The sequence below is a fragment of the Ostrinia nubilalis genome, chromosome 12 (genome assembly GCF_963855985.1).
Source record: "Ostrinia nubilalis chromosome 12, ilOstNubi1.1, whole genome shotgun sequence".
Taxonomy (NCBI): Eukaryota; Metazoa; Arthropoda; class Insecta; order Lepidoptera; family Crambidae; genus Ostrinia; species Ostrinia nubilalis.
In genome coordinates this window covers 5476504-5501648 of record NC_087099.1, presented here as the reverse complement: position 1 = coordinate 5501648, position 25145 = coordinate 5476504, and the positions used below count along the sequence as shown (strand labels likewise).

The following is a 25145-nucleotide window of genomic DNA, read 5'->3' as shown; positions in this document are numbered from 1 at the left end:
ATTTGATTTGTACTATCGTGTGTTTGATTGAATAACATTATGTAAGCGATATTCTACAAAGGTTTTAACGTCCAGTTTAGGGATTCTAAATTCCTTATCTAATCTTACGTTTCACAGGAAGAGCATGCTTACATTCGTTGGGTGTTCCACAGTATTGTGTTCAGCGAACGTGCGCAGGAGTGCTCAGTCCGTTAAACAATGGCGATGGGTAACTGCAGCGGTATTACAATACGAATTCCTAACGAAAATTATAGTTTTCCACGCCTGTCTGGTCCCTTTTCATTATAATGCCGTGTGCAAATTGCTGATGGGCACACGTTAAATGGTAAGCTTGCGGTATTAATACAATGCAGTGTCTACAAACTTGCTATTTTATCTTACGTCTTTCGCGTTCGGAGAAGTCGTTAGCCATTTCTCGCGGTGCCAATGACTTTATGAGTTCCTGTTCTGTAAATACGGGCGCTAATAAAGGGAAAATTACGTACATAAACAAAACATCTGAAATCATTTCTCAAATATTAATCATCTAAATAATTACTGGTAACAAACACATCATTTTAGATTGTCCTGCCACAATTACAAACTAAGACCGCGGCTCAAACAAAATGTGCTCATTTATGCAGATTACTTCTTTAAGTCGCCTCCAGGCTCCATAAAGATATAACTGGCGCTCCAGTGGTACTAGATTTGTATTGCATTGCTCGTTAAATATGTAAAAACATGGTACGAAGCTGTAATAAACCATAAAAATGACGTACGCAATCGCTTGCTAGTCCTGTACGTACATAGTAAAGAACTTTTACTGCTTGACACTCGCACAATAACTTAATAGCTGCTTCAATGCTTAATTTATAGTTGCGCTTAGTCCGCCTGGATTCTTTCACAGCTGCGACATGAAACATTAATGTTCGATCTTACAGAAATGTTTCTTGTTAGTTTTTAGTCGGGACATTCATAAAGTCTTATGACTCAGGCTTCATTTCATCGTTACATTGTATCTAATTAATGGATTCTGGCCTGTTTTATACCGCCCATAAATTCGATATGAAATAATATGAATATTAGAAAACCGTATTATAATTACAAATCTGCTGTAATACCCTACTTTCTACATTATGAGAAACCATTCTAATAGGATTAAGGCTTCCATCCACCTGTGTGTATGGTGCCCTAGTGATCGTAATGCTGTTAACGGCTTAGTTGGACTGTGATCAAGAAAAAATATAATCATAATTTTTTGCTTTTCTTTAGACTTCGTAAATGGCTTTCACCACATGGAAGTACTATAATGATTATTAAAATTATATTCTGTTTTGACTTATGATATCAATAAATTATCTCATTTGAGTTTTTATGTTCTTAAATTTTACCTATTTCATAAGATATCACTCAGCGACTTTTTAAATAAATTATCTTCTTAATAAGTGGCATAATTTTTTATACATAATAGATGACTTATTCATTTTTGTTTTTGCCAAAGGTGTGTTTTTTCTGTTTCCTTTTTGCGTACATGGTAAAATATGTCTTTCTAATCTTACCGACGCTACGGGGTATGCAGCTAGGCTCACAGCTAGACCCTTTGGTGTGCTTATCCCCGGCGTGACATATTAATTCAGTGTTCCAAACCCATTATTCAATATGTTCTAAGCTAATCGAGTAGATGTAATCTGATGATCCCCTAACTCCAACTCGTTAGGCGTTTACAGCATCGTCACTTATCTTATTTATTGGCGACCCCTCCCACTCAGTGTTAGATGTTCCATCCCGAGGAGGTGGTTTCTTTTAACTAACGTTTTCCTATGATTTACTGGAATTATTCCAGATAATGTCGATGGTTAATTCACTCGGACTAGTTTTTGCCATGAGTTACGCGGACAACTCTCAACCGGTCTGAGGCGTGTACACGGTCTATAAGAAAATAAACTAGATAAGAGACGAACGTAAACGGGATTTAATTTAATCTTCCGTGTGGAGAAAATTTCAATTTAAAGCAGCCGTAATGTCCTTTCGCAGTGAGGCCATTTAGGTAATATATCTTTAAGTTTTTAAAGACCTAGGTGGTCTATGTGGTTAATGAAGCGCACGATCAGTTAAATTGCCGTAAAGCTATTAAATACCAGTCTATTAACATGATAATAAACCCATTGATGTAATATTGATGACTATCAGTGCCATCCATTTTAATAATTGTCCTTGATGACAGTTCGTTCGCATCATTAAATTTTAATGACAAAATCATACAAGTGTGTCTGAGAAAAAATAAACCGATGTACCACCTACGAACATAAAATAGTCCCACCAACATGCCTGCATTGCATTAGCCCTTCTTGTAATAGCAAAATCACTCAATAAACTTCTATATTTAGCACTCAGCTACTTAAATGTCTTTCCTAATTAGCTTGTGGTCATTAGTTTCTAGTTTTGTTCAACATTTGTCTCTTAATGGGATTTATTTTAATTCTAATTCGATTAGGTTTGCAAGAATAGAATCGTCAATGTCCAATTCAATGTCATTAGAATGTTTTTGTGCGAATCGTATTATCTGCACTTTTATTCGTAGTGTATAATTCCGCCATCACATTCGTATTTGTCAGCGATTTCCTGCCGTTAGCATTCAGGTATAGATTTTCTACTATAACCTGCTTGTTCTAGTGTAAAATAGTGTTACTAATGAATGGTACAAAGGGAGGTGAAATCTTAAAAATTTAGTGAATAATATACAGGGAACTGTTGGCAATTTTTTCAATGGTGAGTGAGGCTTTATGAAAAAGTAAATGGCAATTTCAGCCGGAAAATTCACGCTATTTTTTATGCCAATTTGGATTTAGGACCGTATATTGGACCATAAGGATGAGAAATGAATTAATTCAACGTTTTCATTTAATTTTCACGCTAACGAAGGCGCGTTCAGGATACACATCTCAGTTCGCAGATACTAACTAACCTGTCTCTTATCCTGCAGTACTTCCTCTTCCTATTAATTTGTTATCAGCAGTTTTTTAATCTCACGCGATGTGTGAACATCGTGTTCTAAACGCTAACTCGATTCTGGGTTCTAAATCGATTCTAGGGAGTTCAACTCTCGAGTCGTGGGAGATATATCCGATATACGTGGGTGATTTTGTCGATATATTTATTTATGTAAATATTTGTATTGTTACAGTGAGATGGCGCGGTGGAGCGCGCTGGTGCAGCATGGGCAAACAATCTGGTTTCTGTTCTGCATCCTACACACAGTATGGGCGACACCTGGTGAGTAAATACAGCATTTTTATACTGTCTAGGTACTGCAATCACTTGTTGGATTCGACTACATTTGATGAGATATGAACCCTTGACTACACGTCACTGCTTTACGCTGATGTATCAAAGCTGGCTAAGACCCGGTTCTCACCAAAGCGGAGAAGAGTGATGTGTTTGATGAATAACCATCTCTCCCTTCCCTTTAGTGGAAACCGGGCCTTACAGAGTAAAAATCACTAAAATGCTCAATAAGCAACGTCTTGTTATTTGAGTGAACGCCCAGAAAAGTATACATTGTGCTGGTTAATCGTAGCTGACCTAAGACAGTCAATTAGGTGATAATTTAGCATCATAAAAATCATAACCATAAATTAATGTGTTTTCTATTAAAACAGGAATTACCCAATGACTTGCCCACCCACGACACCAGTATTGATCTCTTACTATAATACTTAAATAAATAGTTGCTATTCCAGTTTCAATGGACTCGTTAAAATTTAGTATGCGCTACTCTTGCTTTTCCATATTCAGTTACTTTACACTGACAAAATGTAGATTAAATGGCGCAAGTACACTATGCGGGAAATTGTGAGATCGAGACGTATAGTGGAAACACGCATTTCGGTTAGTTTAGCCGTGTGTCGCCCATACTTCGGTGTGCTTTGCGCTTCGTATCGGTCAATTTGCCGCATAGTGTCATCATCATCATCATCTCAGCCATAGGACGTCCACTGCTGAACATAGGCCTCCCCCAATGCTTTCCATGCTGTTCGGTTGGTAGCGGCCGGCGTCCAGCGCCTTCCTGCTACCTTTATGATGTCGTCCCGCATAGTGTACTTGCGCCAAAACACCTGAGTCTTCCAGTGACTTGTCCCATTTTTATCTTGGTCTACCAGCCAAGTCGCTGGATTGAATTTTTATATATTTTTTCTTCCAGCAACTGGGCCACCCCTTCAATGTTAACAAAAACACACCAAACAACACTAAATTAACTAAAATCTACTCTAGAATGTTAGAGTGGACCCAGTTGCTGGAAGAAAAAGTATTTAAAAATTAAATCCAGCGACTTGGCCCATGGACCAAACTAAAAGTGGGCCAAGTCACTGGAAGACTCAAACACCTTACGCTAAATCCTGTGGGCACGAGTTATTTTCTAATAGAAATGGGACCATTGGATTGCGGACAATAATGACGTGTCTCATTCATTTCCATTCAATGGTAATGTTTGAGAATTGCTCGGTGCATAATAGTTTGTTTGTTATGAACAAACATAACAACGCACGGTTCCGTTTGACTAAATTATGATGATGTCAGTGAAAGTTTCGATTGTGATCTTCGGATTGATCGTTTAATAAGATGAATTGTAACTTTGATTACAATCGGATGTTATGTTTTTATAATGTTTGTCTTCTCGTAGTGAGTGCATTTTTTCAATGATTATTTTATTTGGCAATATTACTTTGTGGACGAATTTCTGACCAAAATTGAGTTTCCATATCCGTAATTTTCACTCTCTTAATACTATTGCGTTCTCCTTAAACTCATCTCTATGCTATATCATGCCATCTCTATGCTACGCCATGTCCATTGCTGGATAAAGGCATCCCCCAACCTGAATACAACAAAGTGTTGGTCGTGTTTGTAAATATTAGTATGGAATGGATAGCCATAAACTCTTCGGTCACTTTTAAGGTAGTAATCCAACAGAAATGCCACTGTCAATCTCGTGTGTTCAGCCACTTATACTGAACCTAGTATGCCGGGCTACATTTTAATGTTAACAGAAAATATCGAAGTGATAAATATAGCAATGAAACGTAAAGTTATGTATCCACTCTATCTAACATGTAAGCAGACATTTAAAGGCAGTAACTTACGCAGCTAATTTACACTAATTACGGAACTCCACTAATGTTAAAATGTGCACAAAGTATTCAATATATCTGTCAAAACAACCAAGAACTTACTTTCCAATTGAAACAGTTCGTATATGGTTCCATGCAGTAACCTGCTCTACCTTTTTGGATAGAACTAAAATATGATGCTATTATTGAGTACAAGTGTACTAATTAACAGTTCTATAAGGTCCTGCCTTATACTTTATGACCGCTATGGAGACAAATGAGTTCTTAATTGAATGATTCTCAGGCACTCCCTAGATTGGAATTTAAGACTTTTACGGCTTCGGCTTACTATCTAAAACCTATACCGTATAAACTACCTAATGAACAAACATTGATCTTGAGTCTACGGGGTGTTTTACTATCTCAACGTATGTGAGTGCTCATATTATTATCATAGTGAACAGAACATCTAAGTAAAAAAGTCGTCAAACTATTCTCAAGTGATGCTTCCTCATAAAATCCTGTGACAGTTAGATTTTATTTAAATAAGATTGTCTATCTATGTATTCTGTTATCTTTAAATGTGCAAGATAATTTTATAGAAAAGAACCTAAATGTTTTGAAAATAAGTTTTTTTTATCTTTTAGTTTCTTTGCGATTTTAACTGAATAATATTATTAGAAAACTGTCACACGGTAAATCTCATTTCACACACTACACTGGGAATAGTGTCTTTATTTACAATTTGATATTTATTACAGGTATTAGACATAAAAACCGGCTAGATTATTGCTTTAGATAACCATTTGTAATTTTATTACTTGCATTGGACTCCACATAGATTTCAGATTATAACTTTTATGTAGGGTCGGGTAATATCTTGTCTAGTGATTGCTTTAATACCAATAGGTACTCGTAGTAACTAATGAACTAAAAACGAATCATGTTGATGGACATTAAAAGTTTATTGCATTTCATTCTAAATTATATGATATCCATATTTCTTCTTCCGCAAGTAAAACGTAAGTCATCAGGTGAGATACAGGCCAAGAGCTTCCTCGTTGTGGAAAAAAATATCAACTGTTTAGATTTAGTCTTCCGAAAGGACATTCGACAGCATATCAAGCGTTACAATTGCACTGCAAAAGTAGCCTTATTTAGTGGATTATAGTGGTGATTTCAGTATGTACGAGTACCTACCTAACTCTCACTACAGACACTAAGGTTGTGTGCATAATTTTGATCTTTTAACAAGAACGGCTAATATTGAAAGAAAGAAACATTAATTTATTACAATGGACATCACACAAATATAACAGGCCACATGCCACATGACAGTGGCACATAATAATGGAAGAAGAATATTGCTCCTTGAAATCTATGTAGGATCAAGTACATTTTAATACATTCTCTTCACTTTCTTAAAATAATTTATATCCTATCTGTAACACAGAAACCACAAACATCAACTATGAAACCGGTTATTGGTTATAATAATATAAATCTAGTAAATCGAATCTACTTAGATTTAGCAGGTTGTTGCAGGAAAATGCTAACTTGCGTGTTCACTTACTGTTAAATAATATTGATTACAGATAAACCACGAGATCTATGAGTTAATGCACCCATTAAGTTAATGACTATATTGAGAATATTTACTATTGCTAATATTACGATAGCGTAGAAAGGCACTAGATGATAATCATAGATAGAGACTCTATCTATTCCGAGATGAACGAACGGTTTATGTATGTCTCTTTCCATTCTAACGCCCTTAAAAGGGACAGAAATAAAGCTGTCGTTTTCATTTTTAGTTAAATTTTGTGTCTTCTTCTTTTAGAATTATGAAGATTTTGAAATTATTTCTGTTTTCAAAACGTAACATAATAATAATAATATCATCAAACTAACTCCACAACATAATTTTGCATCACCAATAGGTGTTTCACCACCAAGGTGGGCCGACGACCTGATAAAGGTAGCAGGAAGGCGCTGAATGCAGGCCGCTACCAACCGTGCGATGTGGAAGTCATTGGGGGAGGCCTATGTTCAGCAGTGGACGTCCTGTGGCTGAAATTATGATGATGATGATGAATAGGTGCTTCGTTGACTATTACAGCCGATAACGTTATACCATACGAAATCACCCTTGTTACCTTATTTGGTTAGTCTATCTACCTGCTATTTGGTTAGTCATTAGCACATTTTATTATCTCATAAATAAGCGTTAGAATTTGCTCTACATCCGCGACTCACGAATTCATTTATCAGGGAAACGATTCTATTCATACGTCTCCATGTAATGCTTGTATTGAGGGTAGTCTGACCAAATCGGCGATTCTGGTTGCATATGCCAATTTGCGTAAACGCAGAAACTTCCTCGAGTTAAATTGCTTGCGCCTCATTTTCAGCTCAGTTTGCTGTCTTACCAAAATGGCGGACTTGTGGATTCAAGCCTTCGTTACAATGTTAAACTTACTGCTCATAATATTCTTACGACTGTTTGCACACTTATCTACCATACTTGTTTATTGCAATTTTTATTGCACATAAGCAACAGTATAAAAGTTAACCTTATGCTAAAGAAAAATATTTACTAGACAGTTTCTTTTATCAAGATGATTTTCCAAATGTTTCTCACAATTGAAGATTTCCCATATTGATAATGTTAGTAATTCAAAGGGATATTTAGATTACTATGTGGTTAAATCATAAAGTTTTTGTTTGACCTTAAAATGAAACATCTAGTAGATTGATAGTTAAAATCCAGTTAACTGTACAGCCAGATACAATCACTCTGTAACCAATGAAACAAGATCTAAACCTTTCCACAGGTAAACGTTTATCAATTTATCTGGTATTTTATCTGCTGGTTACGATTGCTGATCAGATTATTCATCTAGTCTTTCCCAATTGCGCATAATGATTTCATTGTGGACTCGTAAGGTAAACAATTATCGAGCCGAGATGAGGAAATCCACTGAAGTGTTAATTAGGGACACAGCCTAACGAAGCCCTAGCGAAATTTCGCTGTACACCTGCCGATTCTGTTATTTATGACCATTTGTTAGTACACGATCCTATTCCGTTCCCGGCTAGAGCTTCCGTGGTTGCATTCGTTACAAATGGACTCTTGCTTCTACAATTTAATGTTAGTTTTTATGGCTTCCTGCACGGAGTCAATATCTCTATGTTCGACTAACGCGCCTGTCACGTTTGAACGATTATTTGAGTTGGTGGTTTATGACGGAGAGATGGCTTTTTCATTTTACATGACAGGACATGGTCGGACAATTAACATGTAACTTTCTGTTTGAAGACGCCAGCTTTGAACAAGTTTGTTGCATTGTTTACTTTAAATGTTTTCATTACGTTGAAGATTACTACTTGAAGTACATAAAGGTAGCAGGAAGACGTTGGAATATATGCAGGACGCTACCACTACCAATCGCTCATTATGGAAATCATTGGGGGAGGCCTATGTTCAGCAGTTGACGTCCTATGGTTGAAATGATGATGACGATGAGACACGAGTGGTTTGATAAGGTTGTTTATTGGTTTATATTATAGATAATGACAGTAACTTATGTTTGTTCCAGGTCCATGTGAAGTGGAAACAGGCCAGTCCAGTATCATAGTAGACATAGAAGAAAGCAGAGGAAATCGTAAGTACATTTTACTTGTAAATAAAACAGAGCTTTAAACTTGAAAAGTTGAAAGTGAGCTTAATGAGTTTAGATATTTAATGTCAATGATGATTTCACTGTGGTGAATAGCGACAGTTACAACTGTTTTTATTACAAACGGTTTACCGTTATTGGTACCTTACTAAAGTCCGAAGTAAAAGGGCTTGTCAACATCGTAATGTCTCGCGGAATTTTACTAATAATCGCAGTGACAGTGCTATTATGTGCAGTAGTAACAAACGGTTAGTATTGGCAGACAGCTTGACAACCAGATGATTGGTTGCCCCAGGGTTCATTAATTAGAAGTATGTGCTAGCTCGGGGCCAGCACTTGCTGGGCTCTGGTAATTGGAGTGTCACTGTTCCTTTAGATTTATCTCGTTTTATATCCATTGATAGAACTGTTATTGGACGTGCTATTAAGCTTCCTCGCTTGCCGTTTGATTGGTGGACTATTATTGCGGGCTCTAAGGGTCTTACTAGTTGACGTAATTAAAGGAGTTGCCCTAAGGTCCGCGTTCTAACGAAGCAGATTGTTCCTTTGGATTGGATGTGTGCTTTAAGATGGATGATAGATATATGGTATAGTTTGTTTGTACGTTTGGTAAAGTGCACTAGTTAGTAAAGCAGATCGTAATACTAATACCTACTATGTACTCGTATGTATGTATGTATATGTATAAAATGGTTCATGTTTTATGTACAAACTGATAGGATACCTACAATTAACATGTTATGTAACTTTCTATTGCAGTCGATATGTAGCGATATGATTGTCGTAATTGACGAGATGTTTTATTATGATTTCAAAGTTCAGTTTTTGTATTACTAATCTTTAGGAAAGATTTTTTCAGTTTTTAAAAACATCTGAAAAATGCAGCTAATTCCAATCCGTATTTTGTCCATAGAAATCTTCTCTAATCTTATTCTCAAATCTTCTTAAAATCTATATTATATTCGGCTATGGCCGTATAGTGGCTCAGTAGTAAACACGATGGCTTAACGTTCCCTAGGCACTTCCACCGTAAATTTTTACATCATCCTTAACATCTTCAATTTTGCAGAAGTAAACCAAAGCACAGTACCAGCCGAGCTGCCGATCGTCGGCGAGCCAGATGTGGACGTGGTGTTGTCCACCGTCTTTCCAAAAGGCCCGACGCTGTTCCAGCTGGATGGGAAGCGGTTACAGCTGCTCCAGCCCTTGGATAGAGACGCTGATAACCTTTCGCATATGGTCTTCCAGGTTAGTAAGATTTAACTTTGGATGTTGAGTAAACGTGTGCCTACGGGTATACTTAGTTGTTACAAACATAGTTGGGAGGATCGATGGTGAAGAAGCACTACTTTTTATACAACGATATTATCGAAATTAAATCTTAATCTTACCTATCTTAATTTGTGGAGAGGGGGGCATAGTGGAAGGGGTGGGCAAAGCGAAAAATTTGATTTTACCCACACTCTTTCACCCAACGGCACTCGTGCTTCACGTAAGCCAAGCACAGGGCCGACCAAGGTCATTGACCAAAATCAGTCCGGCTAGCGCCACCGAGCTGGCTACATGACTGCGCGATGTAGATCGTGTGAGTTTCTTACGAAATTCAAGGATTTTGGAGACTGGATATTATTGTGAAAAGTGAGTAGTGATGGTATTTTTATTATTTAAATCTAATATCTGTTTATCATAGATTCCTTTGACATTTTGTAGATTGAACAAATTTTAATACTTTCTTAGTTATCAATTGAAAACTGTAATTATTATCAAAAAGGCAAAGTGGAAAAAATTACAAGGGGGCAAAGTGGAATGATTCCCACATACATATAAATATTTAATTTGTTTTTTCAGATGGTTCATAATTATTACAAAAGTAAAACGAACCAAGGCTCATGGAGAGAAGATCAAATGAGAAGAGCGACGCGATGGAGGAAGCGAGTCTTACTACGATTAGTTCGGCATCAAAAAATATGGTATCCTAATTGGAACTCTTCATTGTAATTTGAAATCTGGTGATGCATCGAAGAAGATTGATAGGTTTCGTCCAGTATTTAAAAAAAAAAACTGGAGCAAAAAATATATGATCTTGCAGTAGTAAGGGACAAGGTTTTTTATGGCCTAAAACAGTTCCTAATTACTAAATAAGTTGTTTATGTTATTTCATTTAATTGACCTCATTAGCAAAATGCTCAAATACAGTAGATAAACGCTTAATAAGTGCTTTTTTCACTTTGCCCAAAGTTCAATTCCACTTTACCCTTGTGATAAGGGCAAAGCGGAAAATTATAGACTATAAAAAAAACTTATTTTATGCCAAAATAGTTAATAATTCGTAATTTTTTTTTAGAGTTATCTATAATATAATACTTGTAGTATCATTTCGATTAAAACTAGTCTTCGTAACTTATCTGGTTCTTGTTATTTTTTCGATTGAAGTTAAGTACTCCACTATGCCCCCCCTTCCCCTAGTTGTTACAAACATAGTTGGGAGGATCGATGGTGAAGAAGCACTACCTTTTTATACAACGATATTATCGAAATTAAATCTTAATCTTACCTATCTTAATTTGTAGCAGATGGCCTCTGATCGTTATTTTTACGCTAAAGATGTGCGGTAGATCTATGGTGCGGTAACTCGCTAAGCACAAGGTTTTGTAAAGCCCCAGAGGAGTCAATTCCAGAAACTGGAGAAAAGATGGGTCATTCCACTTATCCCCGTAGACTTGCATCATCAATTTATAAAAAAAATCTTCTACAAATCCTAATTCAGTTCTTGTGGATTTTCCATTGCTGTAACTAAAAGAGCAGAAGTCGAAGTATATTTTATTTGCGATAGTAATGCGCAAACAGCTTTCAAGAAAATGTACGATCACATTACATAATCCAACACGGCTGGTTTTTGTGCAGATATTGTGGATAAAGAGAGATCTCGTTAGCACAGGTGACTAAACAAGTTTGTTTAGTTACACGAATGATAAAATATGTATTGATTACATATTCCTTACAAGGTGAACTCTAATTTGTTCGTGTCAAACGTTAATTGTGATTGGAACTGATTCAATGACATTAAGTTGGAATGTTAATTACAATAAATTGCTGTTTTATTTTTTGCATTGAAACTTAGAAAATTGACCCAGACAAGATTGCTTCATGTCAAACTATTGCTTGGGCATTTGCTTTTTTGAACTTTTTTGCGGGCTTAAGATCAACAAAAGTAACTACGATGCTAATCTCAAGATCATTGCAAAAAGTGCAAAAGTAAAACTCGGTAGTGAATTTAAATATAGCTGTCTAACTAATTCTAAATAAATATTTTTCAAATGTTTTGAAAGCTACGTAGGTAGGTACTTGCCTACATAACTTCTTGTATGTAATGTGATCTCAAAAAGGAATGTTTTATCACAGTATACACCACTAAATTTTTATCACCGAAAAATTTTTAACAGGTTATGTAGAAACGTGTGGAATATTGAAAGCAAAAGAAAAAGAAATGGTTTTCATGAAGTTAATTTTTTTATTAAATTTTCGTTAGTCCGTATTTTACGCGTCACAGCTGGGTCACTCCGCTGCTCGCTAGAGTAATCGTACACGCTCGCACGCTGCATCGATCTGTCTGTCTCGCTCACGCCTCGACCACGCTTCCAGTGTCATTATTACATACTTAGCTAACTTAGACCATTTTTAATTCTAATAAGTGTTACATTATCGTACTTAAATAGTGCTAGCGACGCGTGTGTCAATAAATTACCAATTTTAGGAGGATATTTTGAGTCACTTTATTTTACTCTTTTTTTTGCACAAATGGGATCAGTATCAATAACTCACTACCCAGAATTTTTTTTTTCGGTGATTAAAATTTAGTGGTGTATATCTATCTACTGTGGTTTTATTGTAGGTATTTTCTTCATTCACTTTTCCTGATCTTTTTAACTGCCACTTATTTAAATTAACTAGTAACCAGCATACCGTTTCCCTTTCAAATAAGGCTTGAAATGCAAAGCGTTGTGATCAAAAAGATAGCATCACAGCCATTTTCTTTTATCATCATAGCTCTTATCACGCTGATATCACAACCGCAATTAGATACGCAAATTGGGCTGTCATCTTGTAATCGTAGATCACTTTTCTGCACTCTTTCAATAAGTATGCCTCGGGCATTGGCGATGCTACGACACATACTGGTGGCGTCTAGAGCTATAGACCGTTTCATCCACGAAGACGCGCCGCACCATTCATCCGCTAATGTTTGAGTGTTATCGGTACACGCTAAATTATCCATGAGTGCACACGCACAATACAATAATGATGCTCCGGAAGGAAATTTTTTTGCACTTTTGAACCATGTAAGCAAAAAGCGCATGTAAATAATGACAACTTTATATCGCTCTCTTGAAACTACATGAGAATTAGTTAGTTCACCACAGCCTAGCGATAAATCTGCTCCGTTTTGTCGCTTGTAATCGACTAAATTAGGTTGTGATAGGAATCACAGCATTTCGTGAGAATTATTTTATTTCAGTACACTTCAGGACATTATATCTACGAGTAGTGCCGTATAGATGTTAAATTATGTAGGTATGTAGGTCGTAGGTAGGTACTTAGTAATTATAATGTCTGTAAATAATTTCGTTAGTTCATAAGTGTTTAAAATTCATAAAAATTGTCTCAAATGTGTATGATTAGATTTCAAACCTATCATCTGAGCAGTATAAATCGTTCGTATGCGCTCAACCAACACGCCTCGAGGTGAATCTTTGTACTATGTTAATTGAACCCGAAGTGCTTGTGCCAATTAATAGTATAGCCCGCGGCTGTCGTCAGCCATCTTGCTTTCGCTGGGAAAGGATGGATGCGATAAGAAAATCGTCGGAATTAAAATTATCGAGATTTTGAATTGGAGGAATCTGCGATCAGAAATGAGACATGATGAGCAAACTGAAGACACGGCGGGGCACATTTACAGTAGGCGCGCGAGTTCATGTCCATCGGGGCCTTACTTACTTACTTATTTACTTATACTTATACTTACTTATAAGTTGCAAAAAATATGGAATAAGTAGATAAGGTTGACCTACTTAATTGGTAATAATTATCGATATCGACATTAGCATAATTAGTTAGGTAACAGCACTACCGCATTCCTCAGGATGGACATGAACTCGCGCGCCTACTGTAGAATTCTTTAAAATCATGAATTTGTGTTACTTTAATTGGAATTTAAATGTAATAGACGATTTTAAGAAATAATCTCCTAATCTGGTAAATAATAATTTCATAACAGGTATCCTGAATTGCTAAGCTCATCACTTTTTGTCAATTTGATTACAAACCAGTAGGTCATCAAACTTATTGTTGAGAAAGTTGCAAGAAAAGGAAATTGTGACTGTTGAAACTATAAAACCACAAAATTAAGTAAAGTGCGAATAAACTCACGACTTTGTTTGTCTTCCGCCTCCTGCCTTTTGTTTACGTTCACTCTTTCATAAAAATAAGTTTCATTTTTACCTTCAATAATTTATGGAATGCCAAATTTCATCTAATAGTCTAACTAGCTAGTACCTATAAAGTGGGCAGGAAGGTTGTTTATATTTGGATTTGATTATCAATTTTCCATAGCTATTCAGAATAAATAAATATCTATCTATTAGTACAACTATTATTTACAGTAATTATATGCTCCAGAAAACCAAGACCAGGAACTTAATAGTAACTCCGGTTTTCTTGTTTTCTTGCCGCGGGCGTCTCCTAGACTCACTCGCAAGCCTATTTTAAAAAGCCATTTAATTCACCACGCTTATGCACCACCGGGTTTAATAGATTAATAGAAAAGCTGTATTATTCGCTCTATTTTTCCTGCTGATTTTACATAAGTGGAGAAACTGTGTAATTGGTTAGTTGACACCATTATCCAATAATTTCAAAACACATCTTCAAAACATTTCAATCTGGCCCTGAAAATAGATTCTGTTTTCCATTGAAATCAATAAACAGTCACTCAATTGAATTCGCGTCCTGCTGGGCTAGGATGCGCGCCATGATAAAATTGTATCGATGATTTTAGACGACAAATGTATACGTTTATCGCGTAAAATCTATAAAATGGCGCGATAAAAGCTTATCGAGGCGCGCATCGTAGGCCTAGTCCTCGTTGCCTTATAAAATCCATGGTAGAGTCGTGTTTTAACTGCACGAAAAGTAATTGAATTGACTAGGGATCACTTACTACCCTAATATGTAGCGTAAACTCTATCTATGTAGATCTCTACTTTGCTTTTCCAAACAAATAATATAAATTCTGTCTTATCTCTCCACAGCTCGTGTGCCAAGTGAAAGCTACTAAGAAGAGGCGGACAATACCGGTGATAGTCAGGGTGTCAGACATCAACGACAATGCGCCGGTCTTCCAGGGGCTCCCGTATGAAACTAGTATATCTGAGGTGAGAAAAAATATACAGTTCTATATGATAATAAATAGAAGTCTTTAAGAATACCTTCAATGTAAGACTTCAAAAGCTGCGTTTTCCGTTCTACCCACGAGGTGGACCGACGACATCATAAAGGTAGCAGGAAAGCGCTGGACGCAGGCCGCTACCAACCGGGTAACATGGAAAGCATTGGGGGTGGCCTATGTTCAGCAGTGGACGTCCTATGGCTGAGATGATGATGAAGACTTCAAGCTGGTGAAGGTCGCGGGAGGTGCCTGGATGCGGGCGGCGCAGGACCGGCCGTTGTGGAAATCCTTGGAGGCCTTTTTCCAGCAGTGGACGTCATTTGGCTGAAACTTATGACTTCTATAGACACAGTGATTAACGATCAAACAATTATCTTAGCTTGTGAAAGAACTAGATTATTTTATAGATTCTTTAGGAGATCATATGAAATTATCTTTGTTTTGCATCTACAGTTTTCATTAAAGTGGGAGTAATTTATTTGTAGGGTCTCAACATTATTAATTTTTCTCAAACCAAATCTAAATGACTATTTGGGTTTCATTGATTGCCGTGATTCCATAGCCTTTATGCCCGTTAAAGAATACAATTGGAAGAGCTAAAATAGCTTAGTTCTGGGTCTACAACAGGCAATACAGTATTCACTATACAGCAATAAAGTAGGCTGTCATATACCTATCTACATACGTATCTCTTTAACGTATCCCAATTTCATCTTTCCAGCTGGTACCGATCGGCACAACGATATTCGACGGCATTCGAGCGCTCGACATCGATGCAGGAGTCAACGGTCTCTCAGAGTACTTCATCATACCAGGAGACAACAAAACCCTGGAGACCACGAACGCAGCGGACGGCTACGGGTACTTCGCGATACCGATACCCCATCAGGGACAAGTGACAGTCAACAGGACCTTGGATTACGAACGCACGCAGCAGTATCTAGTCACTATTGTTGCTTCTGTAAGTATTTTTGCTGTAGGTATTTAACATTACGTGAAGTCACGACAAGTTTGCGAACTTACAGTGACTATGTTTTGTAACGTTCAGAAATAATAATTAAAGTATGTAATTTATTTAGATTACAAGATCACGACACGGCAACCCAACACAACAGAATACTTTGGAACTGTCTCAGTGGTCTTACTACTAATATCACATGACAAATAGAGATATTATGTTCTTATTAGATAGTCACATACGTTATTAGAAAGTGCATTACATTTTGAGTGCTGTTTAGGCTCACTACCGTTTAGGTTTCCTAGAAGTTCGTTTTCAGTTTCTAGCTACGTCTGGGCAGCATCGAGTGGACAGAATGCGTACTTTTATTCTACTCACTTACGAGTATATTCCATGTGTATTACAAAACTTTTTAATGTACTCATATTAATTTTGTTTCCAGGATCGTGCGCGCGATACCAAGAGAAGACTGTCAAGTACCACGACGTTAACTGTCAATATACAAGATGATGATGACCAGGATCCTTCGTTCATTTACAAGGGATGCACGCTGCACGAGGGAGCTTGCTTCAACCCAGAATATTCAAGTTATGTAAGTATTACGTATTGTTAATGAAACATATTATTAACAAAGTTTAAACAACTTCTTAGATTTACACTAACTATTAAAGATTTTTTTGGATAATGAAGATGAAACAAACAGAAAAAAAAGTTAGTGTATTTTATTTAGAAAGTATTGATCAAAGAGACGGCTCATTTACTTTATTTGCCTGACTAAAAATATAAATAAACGTAATTCTATTTTCTAAATATTTTTGAAAATTATACTCTTTGTAAAAGTTATTAATAAACAGGCATTATAAGCTTTAAAAGACGTATTAGAGTAGGCGCACACCGTTGATTTTTAGTTGGCCGATAGTTGTGCCCGATTTTAAATTGTATGAAGAATCGGCCAAATCGAATCGGCGTAGTGTGCGGACTCCCATACATGCCCATACTGATCAACTGCCCGAATTGTCCTGAGGGGGCAGAGGCCGGCACTCGTGCTGCTGACGAAGGCCTACCGGTCTGTCAGCACGGCCGCGTTCCCGGTCTTGGCCGGAGTGTTGCCCGCCGACCTCGAGGTGGAGTATGCTGGACGGACGGCTGTACTGAGGACGCGCCAGCTCGCGACCCTGGACGAGATGAGCAGTCGAAAACGCGATATACGGGATTCGGTGATCGTATTTTGGCAGCAGCGTTGGGAGCAGGAGACCAAAGGTCGTGAGCTCTATCAGTTCTTCCCGGAGGTGGCTGGTAGGCTCAGCATGCGCTGGGTCCAACCGGACTATGTGACCTCGCAGATACTCACTGGACACGGGTGCTTCAATAAAAGGCTGAGCGACATGAAGCTGCGAGAGGGGAGTATGTGTGAGTGCGGCGAGAGTGAGGAGGACAGACACCACGTTCTGTGGTACTGTCCTCTGTATGAAGACCTGCGGTGGGAGATGCTGAGTGGGATAGCGCTCTCGGAGGGTTACGGTCCTGCGTGGTACCCCGATCTTGTCAGCTCGGAGGCGAACTTCGCGCGGCTGCGATGTTTCGCGCACGCGTGGCACAGGAGGCGGAACGGACAGACGCCTAGCGGCCAGGCACCGGATGGTGCCAACGTGCTAGTAGAGTCCATGCCCCAGAAGGGGGAGAGTGGCAAGGGACAAATGGACAAAGATTAAAGAACTTGTAGAGAGTCAAGAATTGCGCGCGGTGGAGTGCAATCTGCCGTAGGCAGCCGCAATTCCGCGCGCATCTCTCAAGATTCGGCCACAATAACCGCGAGGTTGGTATGGCCATGGGTGGTGATGGGATTTGATCAACTGCCCGACTAAACTATCGGTCGACGAAAAATCAACGGTGTGCGCCTACTCTTAAGGAGCGCCACATAACTGGCAAATGTATTGAAAAATAAATAATCTTAATTTAAAAAAATATACACTATATTTCCAGGTAAACAGCGGCGTCCTAGCCGGCATTCTCACCATCGAACCTGAGAAGATCCAAGCTGTCGACATGGATACCTTAGACGCCAAGATTCGTTACACCATCGAGAGTGGAGAACCAGACTCCTGGGCCACATACTTCTCTATAGATCCCAATAGTGGGGCCGTGAGGCAGCTGATGCCTGTTGATACTAGCATTGCGAAGAAGTTCCAGCTTGTTATAAAGGTAAATAATCGATCTTTGTTTGTTAAAATAAAATACTAGAGTTGTGGTCATAGCTTTTACAACGGAAGAATAAGGAAAAATAGGCATACTGAAACCACAACCCAAAAAGAAATTGTAGGTATATCCTGTTAGCTTTTTAATTCATGCGAAAAGTCACGTAATCTCACATTTAATTGTGCGATAAAGTCGCTTATGCATTGTATAACATAAGAATGTAACTTACTAGCATTTCGAACTTGAAACTTTACAGTTACATTATTAGACGCTCTGCCAGAATCTTGACTGTCTCTCTAATGAATGATTTAGATGCTGCTAAACTTTTGAATGCGACAGCTTTATTTAGGTCACTTTATGTACCAAATCTATTATGGCAGTAAAGAAAAAGTAAACAAATGAACATCTAATATGTACTACTAAATCCCTTTCTCTCCCACCGTTCCAGGCTGAAGAAGTGACAGAAGCCAAGCGATTCACCACAGCCAAGCTGACCATAACAGTGCGGCCAGTCGACGCTAGTCCACCAGTAGTAGAAGCATCGTCAGATGAAGGGCAGGTTGAAGAGAACTCGCCTAAAGGCACTAGGGTGCTGGATGCGAGTGGAATGCCGATCAAGATGAGCGTTTCTGATCCTGATTTGGTAAGTTTGATTCATTTTTGTGAGTGATTTGGGTCTAAAATAGTAAATAGATAGTGGTGGTGTGTTAGTTTCATCAACCAACTGCTGATAAGCGATCCTGCGCTGCCTGCATTCAGGTGATTCCCGCGACCTTTGTTAGATCGTCGGCCCAGAGAGTGCGATATGGTAGTAGTTTCAGAGATTTTAGAAATGTTTGAAGTAAAACAGTAAAATAAAATTTTGAAATATTGCTGTCTACATACGCCAATACTGTGCCAATACTTTGCCTACTGTAGTTACTGTAGTCATTGACAAAAATGGATGATGATTTTATACTTGCAATATGATTGTGTCATTGTTGTAATTTATTTTCTTGCAGGGTCCCGGTGATCCCGTACCAATCTACACGTTCGAGTTGACGACGAACTTCTTCGACATCGACAAAGATGGCTTCTTAGTAGTCGCTGAAGAGAACCTCGACCGCGACCAGCCTAACAACGGCAAATTCAGATTTCAGGTAAGTAAGCAATTTCAATTGTAATTATTATTAATCTGCATCTGCATATGACTGGAGTTTTACACAAAAACACAAAATAGTCAATATTTTGTAAGATATTTTTTGTTATAAGACCAATTTAATGATTTTTGATACTCAATAAAAATATCAAAACGAGACCTAACTTTTGAAGAATCCAATTTTCACTCAATGTCACATTTCATTGAAATAATATAACTTTACAAAAACGACTGCCCCAGCTGGTCATATCTCTAGCATTATTATGTAGTATTGTAAATAAACAATTAACTCATCAATCCTTAGCGGTCGCATATGACCGAGTAACAATTGATTACTTGTCTATTGTGTCTCCATTCGCAGATCTTGAAGGACTAATGCCCATTTTCACCATCAATCCCTAATTTTTAAGTGATCCTTTGGTAACACATAACAGGAATTCTGTTTTCAAAGGGATCATTTAAAAATTAGGGATTGATGGTGAAAACGGGCATAAAATTGTAATATTTGTAATGATATTTTCCAGGTTGTCGCAAGAGAAGCGAACGGAGGCGCTGCGTCCGCTCCGCTTTCTTTGGCGGTACAGTTGCTGGATGTAAACGACAACGCGCCTGTTATACCCAAGACGCAACCGATCATAGTGCCGGCGAGCTTAGAACCTACTGCAGTACATAAGGTAAATAATAGTTTCAATCTAAGCACGTCCACGGCCGGACAAAGGCCTCAAAGATTTCTACAACGACTTTAATAGTTGCTTTCCGCGAATTTTACCAGATCGTAGGTCTACTGAGTGCGAGGCCTGGGTCCTACTACGGCTAAGGTCCTTGGTCACTGGAGAACTTTTGTACTCTAACGGCCATCAGTTCTACGAGCTATATGCGTCACTGTCTCTTTAGTTGGCAATTAAGGTGAACAATAACTCTTTATAATTTATTTTTATGATCTAGTAACTACTAACTGATTATGTCGTATTTCGGTCTTAAAATAGTCTGTTTAATCATGATGCAGACAATGTCAAAACAATTAGTATACATTTTAATTTAGGAAAATTAGTTATTTTTATTGAATAAATTACTAATACTCCAGTTAGCCCCTCGTACTAAGCTAAATATGCTTGTGTCATGAGTGGGCTCACCACAATAGTCGAGCGGCGGCGGGATTCGAACGTTGTCCCGATCACGGATCCCGGATCATTATAACCATGGCCGTCTCTTTTGTATGATAAGTTAATATAGTATAACATTAAATAGTCCCATTAAACTAGCATAACTCTTGAATACTAACACCTTAAATTGCCATTCCAGGTGGAAGCATATGACATCGACGAGGGTGAGAACGCACGTATATCGTACAGCATCTATCACGTGTCTAACAATGGAGGAAACAAGTTCACTATTGACCCTAACACTGGTGTTATATGTAAGTTGCACTCTAACCGCACTTGTAGTTTGTATTGTTTTATTATTGAGAAATGTAGAGGAGAGCGAGGTGAGTTGTCACAGAGTAGGTATAGTTGTGACATTGTCGTTTTTTTTTTGGAACTTATTAACTACTAGCGAGCGTGTGACAGTACGCGTTTTTTAGTTCAAGTCTCGAGCTAACAAATACGCGCTGTTGCGATCTCGCTCATTTAACATGTGGAAATGCTCCTCGGTCTCCCCTACTATAGATTTTCTACTTATTTGATTTTCCCCGGCAATCAGTAAAAATGGAGGCTAGATTGTTGATCACTATTCACGTTTATTTTAGGACAGTTGAAGTTCATTCTTATTTGATTGTATCAAAGATGAAATATTTAAAAAATATTTTAATTTTACAGCAGATGTGTGCAGTGTTTGAAATGTGATTTGTTAAGTATTTGTAGTTAATTTTGTGTGTGACATTTTTGAGTTTTGCACTGTGTGAGTAGTTTTGTTTTTGACTCACTGTTTGAATGAATCACTTTATGTAATAACTTTTTGTCATCTTTATTCTTCAATGTAGTTTTCTTGTGACGTAAAAGCAAAGACGTTTATCATACTGTTAAAATATTGTCACATTATCACGTATTCCAAACGTCCATATTTGTATTTGGGCCGTAAATAACCCATAGACGGATCACCCCGTATCGCAAACGTGGGCATTCTATTCACATAGAATGCCCACGTTTGCGATGCAATATGAACATACTTTAATGGCGATGTATTCCGTTACCTATGTTGTACAAATAAATGATTTGATTTGACGACTACACTATTTCTAGCGCATCATTTGTAACTTTTATTCACTCGTTATTTACTAAAACTTCCACAAAACACTTAACATTGTTTTATAAAAAAGAAACTTTCTAAAATTAACCCATTTTCCCACAGCGAGCACCGGTCGCCTACAAGCGGGCGAGCAATACAGCGTCACGATTAGGGCTACCGACGCCAAAGGCCTGAGCTCCCAAGGCATCGTAGAGCTGTCTGTAGCCCCCGGGCCTAATACAAGGCCGCCGCAGTTCTCTTCGAGGGACTACTACGCTCCCGTGTCCGAAGGCGCTGCGATTAATTCTACGGTTACCACTGTTACTGTGAGTAAAGATTATAAATCTAAAATATAGCACAATGTTAAGACTAGGGCTACAAATGCCAAAGGCCTGAGCTCCCAAGGCATCGTAGAGCTGTCTGTAGCCCCCGGGCCTAATACAAGGCCGCCGCAGTTCTCTTCGAGGGACTACTACGCGCCCGTGTCCGAAGGCGCCGCTATCAATTCTACGGTTACCACTGTTACTGTGAGTAAAGATTAAATTGAATCTAAAATGTAGCACAATGTTAAGACTAGGGCTGCCGACGCCAAAGGCCTGAGCTCCCAAGGCCTCGTAGAGCTGTCCGTAGCCCCCGGGCCTAATACAAGGCCACCGCAGTTCTCTTCGAGGGACTACTACGCGCCAGTATCGGAAGGCGCTGCGATCAATTCTACGGTTACCACTGTTACTGTGAGTAAAGATTAAATCTGAAATATAGCACAATGTTAAGACTAAGGCTACCGACGCCAGAGGCCTGAGCTCCCAAGGCATCGTAGAGCTGTCTGTAGCCCCCGGGCCTAATACAAGGCCGCCGCAGTTCTCTTCGAGGGACTACTACGCGCCCGTGTCGGAAGGCGCTGCCATCAATTCTACGGTTACCACTGTTACTGTGAGTAAATATTGTATTAAATCTAAAATAAAACACAATGTTAAGACTACTGCTACCGACGTCAAAGGCCCGAGCTCCCAAGGCATCGTAGAGCTGTCTGTAGCCCCCGGGCCTAATACAAGGCCGCCGCAGTTCTCTTCGAGGGATTACTACGCGCCAGTATCGGAAGGCGCTGCGATCAATTCTACGGTTACCACTGTTACTGTGAGTAAATATTAAATTGAATCTAAAATATAGCAGTGTTAAGACTAGGGCTACCGACGCCAAAGGCCTGAGCTTCCAAGGCATCGTAGAGCTGTCTGTAGCCCCCGGGCCTAATACAAGGCCGCCGCAGTTCTCTTCGAGGGACTACTACGCGCCCGTGTCCGAAGGCGCCGCTATCAATTCTACGGTTACCACTGTTACTGTGAGTAAAGATTATATTAAAAGTAAAATATAGCATAATTTAAGACTAGGGTTGCCGACACCAAAGATCATAACTCTTAAGGCTTTAGGCCTTCAGAGCTCTTATTGACTTCTGATCCCAAAATATAGCCATAGTTTCACGAGTTCCTTGTGACATGTTTGAAATCATTTCATCATCATCAAACATAGGCCTCCCCCAATGCATTCCATGTTGAAATCATTTATTTAGAGGAATTTAATAAAAGTTAAAAGAAAGCATGATTGGTGTTTTATCAAATGCACAACAAGATTCCATCTTAGTTTATGTGCAACTAATGTTCTGCAATTAAGTGAAAGGAGTACTTCAAAGATTCTGATAAAAGAGAGTAGTTTTGATGAAACCATTTCAAATATTAATGAACACGAAATACGGGACTATTCCCACCTCTCGTTCCCACCACTGCAACTCCTGTGTAGTCAGGATCTACAGCTTGACTGCCACAAAAACAAAACCAATGAAGGTCAAGTTTGTCCCGGGGGAAAGTTAAACTGTCATTGGACCCGCAACGAAATTAATCAGAAGAACATAGGAGGAGTTCGAAATTAAGGTTCGACTTCCCTTCATTGCAAAGCGGATGACAGGTGACAAACAAAGGTTTAAAACCTATAAGAAAAGATTATGCACCACATCTTATGAGCAATTAGCAACTAACTGCCTAATGAACACGAAATGTGTCAAATGTGTTTTACTCAATTGTTTCATATTTATAAACTACAATATCATTACTGTTTTTTTTTAGGCCAAAGACCCAGAAAACGAGCCAGTCACGTATTCGATAGTGTCCGGCAACGACCTCCGTCAGTTTGCGATCGGCGCTACCACCGGCATCATCATGGTCATCAGAAGCCTGGACAGAGAAGTTCTGACGCGGTATCAGTTGGTGAGTTGTCTTTAAATAAAATATGTTGCCATCATAAAGTAACCTTATTTACTTATTATAAGATTGCAAAGCAATGATTTTTAAAATCATGCTGTGCCCAGTGTTAATCGTTCGTTCGTTTTAATCAAAGGATATCCAATCCACTCCACTGCTGGATAAAGGTCTCTTCCGACAACGATCAGTCCTGCGCTATCCGTATCCAGATGCTACCCGCGACCTTAATCAAAATAAATAAAGCAATAGCCGTAGAGCCAGTCACCAAATCATTTGGCAGAAATTGAGTAAAATTCAATAAAGTACATAACTTTTTTTTGTGCCCAATCAGGAATTTGTATCTCAGATTCAGGACGAAGTCTAACTAGTATTTTCTTTTTTATTATGCTATAAACATGACTTTTCCTTTTTACAGATGGTGAAAGCAGAAGATCCCGGCAAATTAGCGAGCACAGCAACTGTGAATATCAAAGTCACTGACATCAACGACAACAATCCCAAGTTCGACGAGGATTCCTACCTATTCCATGTAAAAGAAGGTATGTAATTCATTCATTATTTTGAATTTTGGGAAGGTTAGTGTAGACTAGAGCATTTCTATGTCATGTAACGTTAAATACAGGTAAAATGTACTACGTTTGACTTGTGAAAGGGTGCAGTTACACTACATATTTCATACAGCGGCTCGTTGTTCTGTAAATGTTTTAGTCTGTACTCACCTTAAAGTGTAACGAACATACGATACAATAAACCAATAATTATAATCATCCCGCTTAGCTAGTGTTGCGAGTTTAGGTCAATTCCTCCTCTTTGTTCTTGATAAATGAGAGAGGGGTTGTCATCCTGCAACGGATACAAAATGCCTGATAATGGCACCTTTAGAGTTTAATTAAAAATAATTTTGTTAAGTTTGTAAAGTGTTAACATTATTTTGGTTATTTACAGGCGTGTCAGGCGAATTCGTCGGCTACGTTCACGCCACAGATATAGATGAAGGAGTCAACGCTTTAGTCAGCTACAGCATTCCACCTCATCTTCCGTTCAGTATCGATAATGCCACTGGATTGATCAGTACCAACACTAAATTGGACTATGAGCAGACTAAGGTAATAGTGAAACACTTTGTCCGTTCGTTTCAGCCAAATGACGTCCACTGTTGGACA

The 25145-nt window shown here is 38.4% G+C and overlaps 1 protein-coding gene across 1 annotated transcript in view; it reads left to right on the top strand.

Moving 5' to 3' along the window:
- Window positions 1-25145, top strand: part of LOC135076666 (cadherin-99C) — a 170067-nt gene that overhangs the window by 124914 nt on the left and 20008 nt on the right. Inside the window, exons 4-18 of the mRNA XM_063971086.1 lie at window positions 3164-3252; window positions 8687-8752; window positions 9837-10015; window positions 15079-15201; window positions 15937-16176; window positions 16616-16765; window positions 18157-18375; window positions 18818-19012; window positions 19371-19508; window positions 20032-20181; window positions 20810-20924; window positions 21857-22059; window positions 23848-23988; window positions 24398-24521; window positions 24928-25088. Of these exons, the coding sequence (XP_063827156.1) occupies window positions 3168-3252; window positions 8687-8752; window positions 9837-10015; window positions 15079-15201; window positions 15937-16176; window positions 16616-16765; window positions 18157-18375; window positions 18818-19012; window positions 19371-19508; window positions 20032-20181; window positions 20810-20924; window positions 21857-22059; window positions 23848-23988; window positions 24398-24521; window positions 24928-25088 (2289 nt within the window). The 5' untranslated portion in view covers window positions 3164-3167. The remainder of the gene's footprint in view (window positions 1-3163; window positions 3253-8686; window positions 8753-9836; window positions 10016-15078; window positions 15202-15936; window positions 16177-16615; window positions 16766-18156; window positions 18376-18817; window positions 19013-19370; window positions 19509-20031; window positions 20182-20809; window positions 20925-21856; window positions 22060-23847; window positions 23989-24397; window positions 24522-24927; window positions 25089-25145) is intronic.